This window comes from Chiloscyllium plagiosum, chromosome 22 (genome assembly GCF_004010195.1).
Source record: "Chiloscyllium plagiosum isolate BGI_BamShark_2017 chromosome 22, ASM401019v2, whole genome shotgun sequence".
Classification (NCBI taxonomy): Eukaryota; Metazoa; Chordata; class Chondrichthyes; order Orectolobiformes; family Hemiscylliidae; genus Chiloscyllium; species Chiloscyllium plagiosum.
The window spans coordinates 13,972,882-13,984,408 of NC_057731.1; the positions used below are offsets into that span (position 1 = coordinate 13,972,882).

At 39.9% G+C, this 11,527-nt stretch overlaps 1 protein-coding gene and 1 long non-coding RNA gene across 2 annotated transcripts; one reads left to right on the forward strand and one right to left on the reverse strand.

Moving 5' to 3' along the window:
• Positions 1 to 1,273: 1,273 nt before the first annotated feature.
• Positions 1,274 to 9,555, reverse strand: ankrd1b (ankyrin repeat domain 1b (cardiac muscle)). The gene is made up of 9 exons (XM_043712444.1): positions 9,406 to 9,555; positions 8,002 to 8,208; positions 7,710 to 7,841; positions 7,505 to 7,612; positions 7,307 to 7,405; positions 6,585 to 6,683; positions 6,392 to 6,490; positions 3,989 to 4,087; positions 1,274 to 1,516 (listed from the first exon to the last, which is right to left on the reverse strand). Exons 1-9 carry the CDS (start codon positions 9,553 to 9,555, stop codon positions 1,427 to 1,429), a joined length of 1,083 nt encoding a protein of 360 aa, XP_043568379.1. The 3' UTR covers positions 1,274 to 1,426.
• A 626-nt stretch (positions 9,556 to 10,181) lies between these two features.
• LOC122561074 lies at positions 10,182 to 11,158 on the forward strand. The gene is made up of 2 exons (XR_006314897.1): positions 10,182 to 10,271; positions 11,063 to 11,158. It is a non-coding gene; the product is annotated as an uncharacterized LOC122561074 (long non-coding RNA).
• Positions 11,159 to 11,527: the final 369 nt, after the last annotated feature.

Here is an 11,527-nt window from a genome sequence, read left to right on the forward strand (position 1 = left end):
CCAGTTATTTTAATTTTTACTGTGCCATATTGAATTGGCAAGTTTAATCCTACAACAAGATTGGTTGCCTCTGAATTGTATAATTGTTGCCTATTAGGTAGCATTGATTTGTTAATAGCCAATGGATTTTTGTATCCTTCTATCTTCAGAAATGAGAGCACAATGATGCAAATATAGATAATTACTAGATGTTTGAAATTATTTTAAAACAAATCAACTCCATATTTATACTTTTATTTTTCTTTTATCATATTGTATTCAGTGTTTTCCAAGAAAATCTCAAAAATCCAAAACAGGACAATACAAAAGCTTTTAAAATAGAACTCACTATTAATACTTTGCATCAGAAATTGTCCCTTTTTACAAAAGAAATGTGGATCAACATTATGAAACTTTATAGTACTATGGAGTTCACAAGCATATTACCTTGAGCAGCTTGCCTGCAGCCCTTTTAAGCTACATTCAGGAACCCACACAGTTTGCAAGTGCTTTGCTTACACTTAGTGTGGATTGCATTCTGATCTGCTCTGTCAATGGGTTTGACATTATAAATGATCAAGTCTTCCTGTTCCCTCTGATCAATATCCAACTTGGGAGACATTTTCCTGTGATAAATGTTCTCCCTACTGCAATCTATAATTGTGCAATCCATTTCAATTCACAAAGTCCAAATTATTGGAATCATCCCACTTTTAAAAGTAGTCTTACTCTTAAACTTCAGATAAATAACAATAAATGCTTAATGTGTACAAAATTTACAAATTTCAAACAACTATAGAAATATACAAATTTTACATCATAGTTGATTACATCCTAATTATTCAGTTCACAAGTTTCATATATCCCCACTTACTGTTTTCCCATATTCAGTACTTACTCATACCTTCATTTCTTCCAAGATCTCTTTCCAATTCTTATTTAAATAAGAAATTACTTTTAATAGTTGAGTTGCAATCTTAATTGAAATGATGGAGGGATGCAATGGAACTTAAATGTCACCATTGCTGATTTAGATGTTGGGTAGTAAAATCATTTGCAAGATTTTATATACTCGTCCCTCCCACTATGTCTAACATTTCAACCGTGCACTGATAAATGACTCCAACTTTCAGCTTTCCAACATCCCACGGCCTTAACTTTTTCACCATTCAAGTTTATCAAAATAAACTTCTTTACTGACAGTCAAAAAGGTCAGAGATTCCAGTCTTCTTTGAAAATAATTTCAACGTTCTGGATCTCTTAGTTCGTTTTCATCGAGTTGTGAACTTAAACAATTGCAATAAATAATCACAGTACTACATCACATTTAAACTAATGTTCTAATGAGTGTTGAAGTCCTCACAATCTGCCACAGGAGGCAAATGCACCTGACATCCTTGGGGGGTGGGGATGGGATGTAATTTGCACGAAGCAAGCATCACTTTGGTTACTTGTGTGAATTTTCCATAAATTGGTTAAGGATTTCCTTTGTACCAGTTTGCCACTGTAGAACAAGATCTATCGGTGTCTGTGCGTTCTGTAACAAGAGAGCACCAATTATAAAATGCAACAATTCAAATGTGTAACAATTATTGAAATGGTATTAAATATTCAGATGCATAAAAATAGGAGCAGGAGTAGATTATTCAGCCCTTTGAGCCTGCTCTGCCATTCAGTATAATTGTGGCTGATCATCCATCTCAGGTTACTATTCCCATTTTCTCCTACCTTTTGAAACCTTTAGATTTGAGAACTGTATCTAACTATTTATTGAAAACGTTGAATGTTTTGGCTTGAACGACTTTATGTGACAGAATTCCAACCAGAGGCTTACTGCTCTCCAGGTTAAGATGTTTCTCCTCAGTCCTATATTTCTTTAGACTGTGATGCCTGGTTCTGGACTTTCAAGTTATTGGGAACATCCTGTTTCCATTATCTTGTGTGGACTTGTTAAAATGTTATAGTTTTTCATGTATTCCCCTTCATCCTTCCAAACCCCAGTTAATATTGTCTTAATCGAAGTGCTCCATGTGTGGTTTCACCAATGCCCTGTATGACTGTAGCAGACATCCCTGCTCCTCGACTTGAATTCTCTTATTATGAAGGCCAAAGTACCAGTTGCCTTTTTCCCCACCTGCTGTGCCTCCATGCTTTCAGTGACTGATGTACAAGGATACCCAAGTCTTTTTGCACCACCTCCTTTCTCAGCCTATTGCTACTTAAAATGTTAATCTGTCTTCCTGTTTTTGCTATCAAAGCAGGTAATGTCATATTTATCCACATGATACTTATCAGACAGTCAGTATGGATTTACAAAAAGCAGATCTTATCTCGTGGATTTGCTCGTCATATTTATTCTTAAAACTTCTATGGTGTTACAATGTGATTACATAACATGTACAAAATAGGAAAGGCTGAAATACTCCACCTTGTACCTTCTAATTTTAGATCTGATCAACAGGCCATCACTCTGGTGCCTAATCCCTTCTTGGGTTGACTTCTGTTGCCTTTAGCTAGTAACATGTTCTTTGTTTCTTTAATTTCTCAATTTTCTATTATCTGATATGAAATTAGTATTAACCATGTAACAATCTGTTTTTTCTTTTATGATGATGGATCAGTCCACTGAGTTTAATTTTCACTGCCTTCCCCGCACCCAGTTACAAGTCTCTTAAATATTTGTTCAGTTCAAATGAAGGGCTGGAAAGATTCAAATATTATCTAATGCAACTGAATGGCATGGTCTATTTCCAGGTTTTCTTAAAAGATCTGCAGTACTTTTACTCTTTAGAAACTTAAAAAAACAGAAAGAAGTGTTGATCTCCCAAATTGATTATTTTTTGCACTCTGGGCAATTTCTTCATAATAATGGTCCCAAGGAAAGCTAGTACAGTATAAAGTTAATGTTGAGCAGCTACATTGAGGTTAATGCTGCAGAGATGTATAGTTTACATAGCTTGACGGTAATTAAAGTGCTGTGCAATTCAGGGAAGCGTATGCTGAATGTAATGCCGGCTGCTACAGCAATCAGTTGGTAATACATTTAGCACACACTTTGTTTAAACATGTGACTCTATGTTGAATAGATTCTTCAAACTTGTTGAACTGAACTTTAAACAGTTTAGATTTCAGAGTAATTTAATTCACATTATCTTAATTTATTTTAGGCATGGAATTCTTGTTTTCACGGATAGTAAATATTTCAAGTTTTAGAAATGGTCAGTAATAGTTACATTCACTGATTTTGAAAATTCTCACTGCAAATTTGACATATTATACAGCAGCTTATAATGAACAAAACATCAGTCTAAAACCAGATCCTTTCATAAGCATCCTACACTACCTTTCATTGGAGATCAGTGAAAGAATGTAGTGGATTTATTTTGAATTCTACCTTAGGAAATCTCATTTGCTAGTATTACTTTCCACAAATTAAGCAATGAAAATGGGCAAATGTAAAATATAAGTATTTTTATAATATAAATATACACACCATCCTGACTTGGAATTTTATCACCATTATTACTGTCATTGGAACAGAATCCTGAAACTCCCTAACAGCCATTGACTGTAGCTATTCAAGTTGGCAGCTCACCACAACATTCTCATGGCTAATTAGAAATGGGCAATTAAGGCTGGACCAGCCTGTGAATGAATAAGGAAGAAGCTGAAAATCGAATGCTCTTACAGCTAAGAGTTTCAATTGATTTAAAATGTTGCCTTCATCATTGTTATTTATTTACTCAAGTGTCCTTTGAGCTAAACTCTGGTCGTAGTGTTCATTGTACACTATCTTAATTTGGATTCATCAAAACATGTAGAAGTTAGGGCACTTTATGAAACAGCTAAAAAAATGTGTTGCTGGAAAAGCGCAGCACGTCAGGCAGCATCTAAGGAACAGGAGAATCAACGTTTCGGGCATAAGCCCTTCTTCACTATGAAACAACCTTAAATGACTCTAATTTCAAATTCTATCTATCATGTGAAGGTTTCCAATTGTTGTACTTACGCAGTTTTTTAAAGTTGGATTGGCTCCATAAATCATCAGAAGCTTCATCAATCGGTAACGGCTTAGCCTGACTGCATCATGCATAGGAGTGTCTCCTTCCTTCAGAAAATACAGTTTTGGAGATAAAGGTTTCAACAAAACCAGTTTGATTCCACTACTTTTCATCATGTGCAATCCAATTTAATTTAGAAAAAGTTCCCCCAAAAAATTACAATCCTTGGTGGCGAAACTTATGTTTTCTAAAGCAAGTGCCCTCCCTCTCTCAGCGTTGGGACACAAGGCAGTTAAGCACTGTTCGCCAAAGCCAAGGCTTATTGAGCCAGTCAGTGCTGTAACTATACTTCCCTCTCACTATGTAATAGGTAGAATACAGATATAGTATCTGAATTAAAAAATGGCTGTTTGATGAAACAATTGCAAACTCCGTTAATGAAATATATAACGCGTTGATTTTCACCCTTTAGTCTTCAGGTTGATCACAAGCCTGCCATAACTGCCCTTTGACTTGAAATAAACCAGCCTGTCCTTCTAAGTTCTAGTTATCTGCAGATGCCCAACAATCAATAGTCACTTGGCAGAAGTATTCACTTGCTGAACGTAAAGTCATTTGCCTAGCAGTGGAATGGAAGTCGTGAAAAATCGACCGTCAATTGTGACACAATACCCAGAACAGAAGCCAAAGGCGTAATTCCAGCCAATAGTAGTCATGCTGGCTGTGAAAAGTAATGCACTTTTCTCCCGGCGCCAGACGTTGTTCACAGCCCTTACTTAGGCCCTCTGACATGCAGGCGCTGTGTCTAAGTTAAGCCTGTTTTCTAGGACCGCTCCTATGTTTGCGTCTCCACTTGTACTTTCATCAGTTTAGAGTAACATTTTATCAAGATGCCAGGAGAATAGCAGACTTCCAATTCCCAGTGTTAGGTAATTCAGTTAAGTGGGCCTTGTAATTCCTGGGCTTGATATTCCATCCCTGTAAGGAAACTATTATCTGATCATTGGGGACAGAATGTGATATCTTAACTGCTTTTCACGAAAGGGGACAAATGCAGATCCTGACCCTGGTGATCTGCGACTCCTATCGCCTGCAGGTAGCCAATTAAGAGGCTAATTAGCCTTAGAAGTACAACAGCCGGTTAGGAAGGTTCGCCTCCACATAGCACTGCCCTTTGATGTGAAGGGCAGTGTTTGTCACTGGCCACCCGGGTGTTTTCCTATCTTCCTGGTGGTGGAATTTGAATAAAGATTGGTGCACTTTGTGTCTTTCACTGTGTCTCACAACTGTGCACACACACACCATGGGTGCTGGGGAAAAAAAAATATATATAATAAGCACTACCGCACTTAGGTGGTAGTGTGGGGGTTAAATACAAAAAGAAAAAAAAGAAAAAAAAAGAACAGGAGTGCTTCCGCGGTTACGTTAGAGCCCGGGTAAAAGGAAGGAAGGTTCGCCTGTTCAGGCAGGAAGGCGATTCCAGTGGACAGCCACACGTGCAACCTTTTCGCTCAGCTCGATACTGTGTCAGCCCCGTCCAACACACAGATTCCAGCAGACAATTCTCCATCCCTCATAATAGCTGTATTACCCTCTAATGTCACTTTCACTGCTCATCTTCTCTGCAAAGAATGTGTCCGGCCATTGACCCGACGGTGACCTTTCCTGTACCCTCCTGGTCCCGCCACTAAACCCACCTCTGCAGTCTAATAGCTCGCTGTAAAACATTGTCTTTTCAACAAGTGCTACCCTGATATAGTCCAATATCAAAACCTAAACTCAAACATTGTCTATTAGCTGGACGGCATTTCCATTTTCCGCATGAGTTTTCCCATATTTCTTGGGAATGGCCTTAATAACCATCCATTGTTTCCTGAGGTGTGGTGAACTTTCTTTTATAATCATGATAGAACTAAGTTACTCGATGGGGTCATTTCAGATAATAGTTATGGATCAGCCTCAGGTTTGTGATCAGTCTCTTTTAGGTCTAACGCGGTAAGATTTGAAGATTTGATTCACGAAAGGGCATTACTGAAACAGTTGGGCTATTGGCACAAGTTAACAGCTCATGGTCAGTTGTGATGTTGAATTCTAGATCGTTTTATGTTGTCTTTCCATGGTTATTAGGAACAGGCTTCAAATGTTCCATCGCATTTCATACCAGGCAGTATAACTCCACATTAAACACCTGTCAAATAGCTGGCTTGCGCACCTCAAATCAAGACTAGAATCTCGATCTTAGTAGTTCGGCATGCTATAACCCTTGATACCACTCAAGTCATCCCGTATGGTCTATACATAGTTGAACAATTGTCCTTGCCCTTTACATCTGTCTTTTACAGAAGACATACATCCAATATGATAGGTAAGATAAGACAGAACAAATTCCTTGTACATGAATTAATACATACCATATCTCTGGCATTCAGATCTGCTCCACATGCGATAAGATGTTCAGCACATTCATAATGCCCAGTTCGGACAGCAACGTGTAAAGGAGTGCTACATAGCTGTGTTAAATAAAAACAAAATGATGTTATTGGCACATGCACTGTTGCAAGTAAATCTTAGCTATGATATTTGACTCTATAGATAGCTGCATACCTTGTCTTTGGCGTTTACATTTGCATCGTTGTTTAACAAGGTTTTCAGCACTTCCAGGCTACCACCACGACAGGACCAGTGGACCGCTGTGGCATCGAGCTGTGCATGAAGTAAGTTAATGTCACTTAGTAAAGAATCTTTCACAAGTAGGATGGATTAAAGTGGCATGAAAAAAATTTTGTAATCGCGTGATGAGATGGCATAAATCATGTCAATTATTGCATTAAGCTAAGCGTGTTCATTTTTCTGTGTGCTCATTCTCAAACTAGATCTTAGAAATACAGGAATAAGACTAAGCCATCGAGCACTTTAAATCTGCTCTGACATTCAATAAAATCGCTACCTTTGTCTTTAATTTGTTTGACTAACAAAATTCAGTTGATTTCACGTTAAATGTAAAACTAAACGACCTAGGACCGATTGCTGTTAGCAATGTCTTTTAGTCCCAGACACCTCAACCAATATAGTTGTAATGATCATATTATTTCCCTTAAAAATCTTTAAAACTTTAATAAAATCGCTCTCTAATCTACATTCCAAAGAATACAATCTGTGTTTGTGTTCTCTTGTAATTGAATCCAGCAACTAGAAAGCACCGTTTGTGCAGTTCTTGTAAGCAATTATTGTAGTTAACAGAACACTGCCTTAAGGCACATGACTTTTCCGTCACCCTGAGTCACCCTGAGTTGCTGCGTAAATAGCACACGGTCAATGATCATTACCATATCTCGAAACTCAGTGGAGGCTCCGGCTTCTAGTAGTTTCAGTACAACGTCCTCGTTCCCCTCAGAGCAGGCCCGGTGCATGGCAGTCCTGTTAAACTGTTTAAGTATGAAAAAGGAACTGTTTGATTTCATTTAATCAGCAAGAATTACAAAACAAAATCACATTAATATGTTGGATTGGCTTATCTATTTTACCTGGTCGCATATATCTGGTTGCCCGCCGTCGGCCAAGTATTTCTCAATCACAGGGAGATTATTTTCCACCGCTGCCCGCCAAAAGGTCTCCACATCTACAGGTCCAACCTGAGCCAATCACAATAAGGAGGTCAGACTTTCATTTCAGAAGATCAGCACCATTTCTTGACGCTCTCTAGTTTTGTGACTGCTGCTTTGAACTTACAATAGTGTCGGGTTCCTGCTGAGGTACGGGTTCCACAACAACGGCCTTGGATTGTTTGTGTTTCTTCAGGCTGACAAGGAATTGGAGATCATCCACCGTTTCAAGTTTCAGCCTCTGCACCGCTGGCTTAACCTAAACACACAAGAGCGACAATGGTTAGTGACAGGTGGCACACGCCATCAATAGATCCTCTTAAAGGAGAAGGGGAGCTACATGAATTGCCGTTCGGACGGTCAATAAGGAAGTCGCTGGCCTTATAGTGAGTGTTGTTACATTCACTTTTCGCACGTACATTTTTGTTGCGTGGCACCGGCTGGAGTTTCTCTTTCTGGTGCTTAGGACAGGGGATGAACGGGAAGGGCGCTGTTTGGCTTTTCACTCCGTCCTGTTTCTCGATCGCCATCGCAGAGCAATATTCCCCGCTGCCAAACTCTTCTTGCACCGACGGAGGCTCGGCCTCCCATCCGCCGGATTTCACCTCACTCTGTTTACCGGTCACCTGGTGGAAAGGAGAAGGCAATGATTCCGGATGGAGAGCGGGGCCCCCGGCCCTCGGAAATCCGATTCACCGCAGCAGCTCAGCCCACTATCCCCAACCTTATCCAACAGAAATAACTTATTACCATCATCTCTACTTCCGCGTGTTCGAATTTAGGAAGAAGGACTGTTAATTCGGATTGAATTACAGGCAATATCCCAGCTCAGTTAAACTCATCAACGGGTGCATTCGAAATATATATTTAAACAGCGAAGTTCATGTCTGTATTCACAGTTCCCCAGTACAGTATAAACTCCCCACAAATGCACTTTTGTCTGTAACAGTATTGTCTAATGTACAAATGTCATTGTCACTGTCTTGTCATATGTGGAACTGGGATTTGAAGTTTGTCCTAATCTCCCTGTAAAATGGTTGAACGGTAGGGTTTGGGGAGAAAGTGAGGACTGCAGATGCTGGAGATCAGAGCTGAAAATGTGTTGCTGGAAAAGCGCAGCAGGTCAGGCAGCATCTAAGGAACAGGAGAATCGACGTTTCGGGCATAAGCCCTTCTTCAGGAATAAGGGTTTATGCCCGAAACGTCGATTCTCCTGTTCCTTGGATGCTGACTGACCTGCTGCGCTTTTCCAGCAACACGTTTTCAGAACGGTAGGGTTTGGGGCCTAGCTTTGCTGCCCCTCTCCCTTGTAAAATTGCTGTCTCTTGTGTACAGCTGTAAATGTTTTTTGTAAACTGTTTTGTAATTTGTTTACTAAAATATATAAACTCCCCACAAAATATAAGATTAAATATTGCATCTTTCTAGCTGATGAAACACCATGGATAGTGCCAGTTTAAATGCAAAAACCTCCTAATCATTGTATCCCCAACCACAGCAAGAAAGAACTGACTGTGCATACTTGCTGTCTATTATTCTGTGATTTATCATGGCCATTCTATCTAGCTACAATTTGTTACATTGTCAACAGCTCCACTTGCCTTGCAAAACAGTCGGCAGTGATGAATATAGTAGCTGCAGGAATAACTAAGTGCAAACGCACCAGATTCAAGGATTAAATATTGTTTCTTAACACGATTCTGTGAGATAATAATTCACAATTGAATAATAATAAAGACAATATTCGTAAAACTCCGGTATTGGATGATTATCCCTAGCAGAGACATGCATTTAAACAATATTTTAGGGTCAAAAGTTCCTACCAAGTCTTCAACTCGCAGCATCACCATGTTGCCAGTGGTTCTTGGGGAATAAAGCTCCTTGAGTTTCCTCAGCGAACAACTGCAAACTTCTGATGACACTCCCAGCCTACCTTCCTTATATATAAAATGGGCGCCTCTGGGTGAGGTCATGTTCCAAGCTGGGAGCTTCAGCCAGAGTTCAGTCAGAGCCAGCGCTTCCTTGTCATTCCGGGCATAGTAGGAGGCGTGATCTCATGTCACAAGACCTTTTTAACCAAGGATGAAAGGCGCCTTTAACACAGACAAAACTGCATATATTAAGCATCTGAAATGTAATCCTTGTGCTATTAGAACTGACTAAAGAAGCAAACTATGCTAATCATGTTGCCACCTCATGTGTTACGTGACAGCTGTCTTGCGGAATTCCATAAATTCTTTTACCAGTCGAGCAGATCCGAGAAACAAGGGCGCGTTAAATGCATGAATGTTGCAATTCACCTTGACACAGAGTCAGGGCTCAAACACAACATGGTCTGCCTGTGAGTTTCCGTTACATCCCATAATCATTTTAATACGTCTGTCTCCTTGCAAGATCGATTGGTCACCGATACAAAAATATATACATTTCAAACCAGATGAGCAGCCCATTGGTCAGATTGATGTTTCTGTATCTGAATTCACCCAGCGTAGCTGGTATCACTATCCCGCTGTGCTTCCTGAAGATGATGCAGTCACAGACAGTGGAGTCATTTTTTCGGAAATACTGCCCACCAAGGTAAAAGGATCGCTGTCAACACGGAGAGATGGTTGGTGTAATGAGATGCTCTGTGGGGTTTATTGAAACCAAAGTAAACAACATCCCAGCGCAAGTCCAGCGGTAGCTGCAGGTAAGTGGCCACTGGGAGCTTTCCAAACGGTGTTTGCAATGACATCTGTCTCTTTATTCCACAGTTCCTGTTTATCCTGCTTCAGCTCTGCTGCGTTCTGGTCTTGTCCCAGATTTCCATCATAGTAGTGTGTAGCTGTTGTCTGTCATTTCCTCCCTAAATCGCTAATTAATGATAGCTATGTTCCTATCCCAGCGTCTATACACTGCATTAAATGCCGTTTCTATGTTTCATATCTTCACTCCACACCACCCTCCCCAACCCATGTTCACTGGTTTAATTGTTCAGATGATGTAATGAATTGCTGCGACTTCCTTTCCTCAGAATTCCAAGGAAAGAAAACAATTCCCGATGATTTGGATAAACGTGGAGCTGCTGGGGGAGGGGGGGGGGGGAGGGGGCGGCGGGTTCGGTTTCAGGAAACAGTAGTAACTCTGTGTTTGGCTACTGGAATCCTTAAATGTTGATTTCAGATGGTCCACTCAGTCTTGGCTTTGTGCAGTTTGGTGAATGGAGCTAATAGAGTGAGTTGGACTGTGTGAATTACACGCGAATGACATCTATAGCCGTAATGACACAGCCACAATCCGACAAGGAAAACACAGATGTTATACAAATACACAAACTGTCAGGGTTTATTGTTGATTCCAAATCAGATGAACAGACGAAATATTGCATCGGAGGCTGATATGAAATCCGAGTTGACGGTCTAATAATATTTACTTTGATTATGTAAGCGCGATATTATTTATGGTATAATTTAACACGCGTATTTATGTTTGTCTTTTCAGAACGTGATCCGCTCGAAGCAAGTGTGTGTCCCTTTGTGGATTTGACTGGAATGTAGCGTCTAAAAGACCAAATAGAAATAAACAGTTCACGAAAGAGCCTCTTGGCCTCAGCTGTTTTTTTCGCACTAAGAATAACACTTGTCAGCCTTGCTATAGTTCCCACTACTGTATTGTCACTAAAATAAAATAAGCTCTGCCTTTTCGATGCTGAAGGGGGACGTCAACGCCATATATTAGTGTTGACACCGCAGGCTTTCCTTAAACATTCTGGAGAAAACATTTATGACCATGTTTAGAACATTTGCCAACACGTGCTATTTCCCACAAAGTATGTGAGGGTACAAACTAGCATGGAAATTATTCCAACGCCTTTACTCTTTGAAGTTCTTATATAAGGTGAGTTGGAATAGGTTGGATCTGTGCTGATTGGAGTTCAGAAGAATGAGTGGCAACTATGTTAAAACA

Bases quoted from the DNA above. Each gene is read 5' to 3' on its own strand.
- ankrd1b (XM_043712444.1), bottom strand. From the start codon at position 9,555: ATGACCTCACCCAGAGGCGCCCATTTTATATATAAGGAAGGTAGGCTG. The intron at 6,684-7,306 runs GTAATGATCATT...CTTCATGCACAG, and splicing joins CCACTGAGTTTCGAGATATG to CTCGATGCCACAGCGGTCCA. The intron at 6,491-6,584 runs GTATGCAGCTAT...TATTTAACACAG, and splicing joins ATGTAAACGCCAAAGACAAG to CTATGTAGCACTCCTTTACA.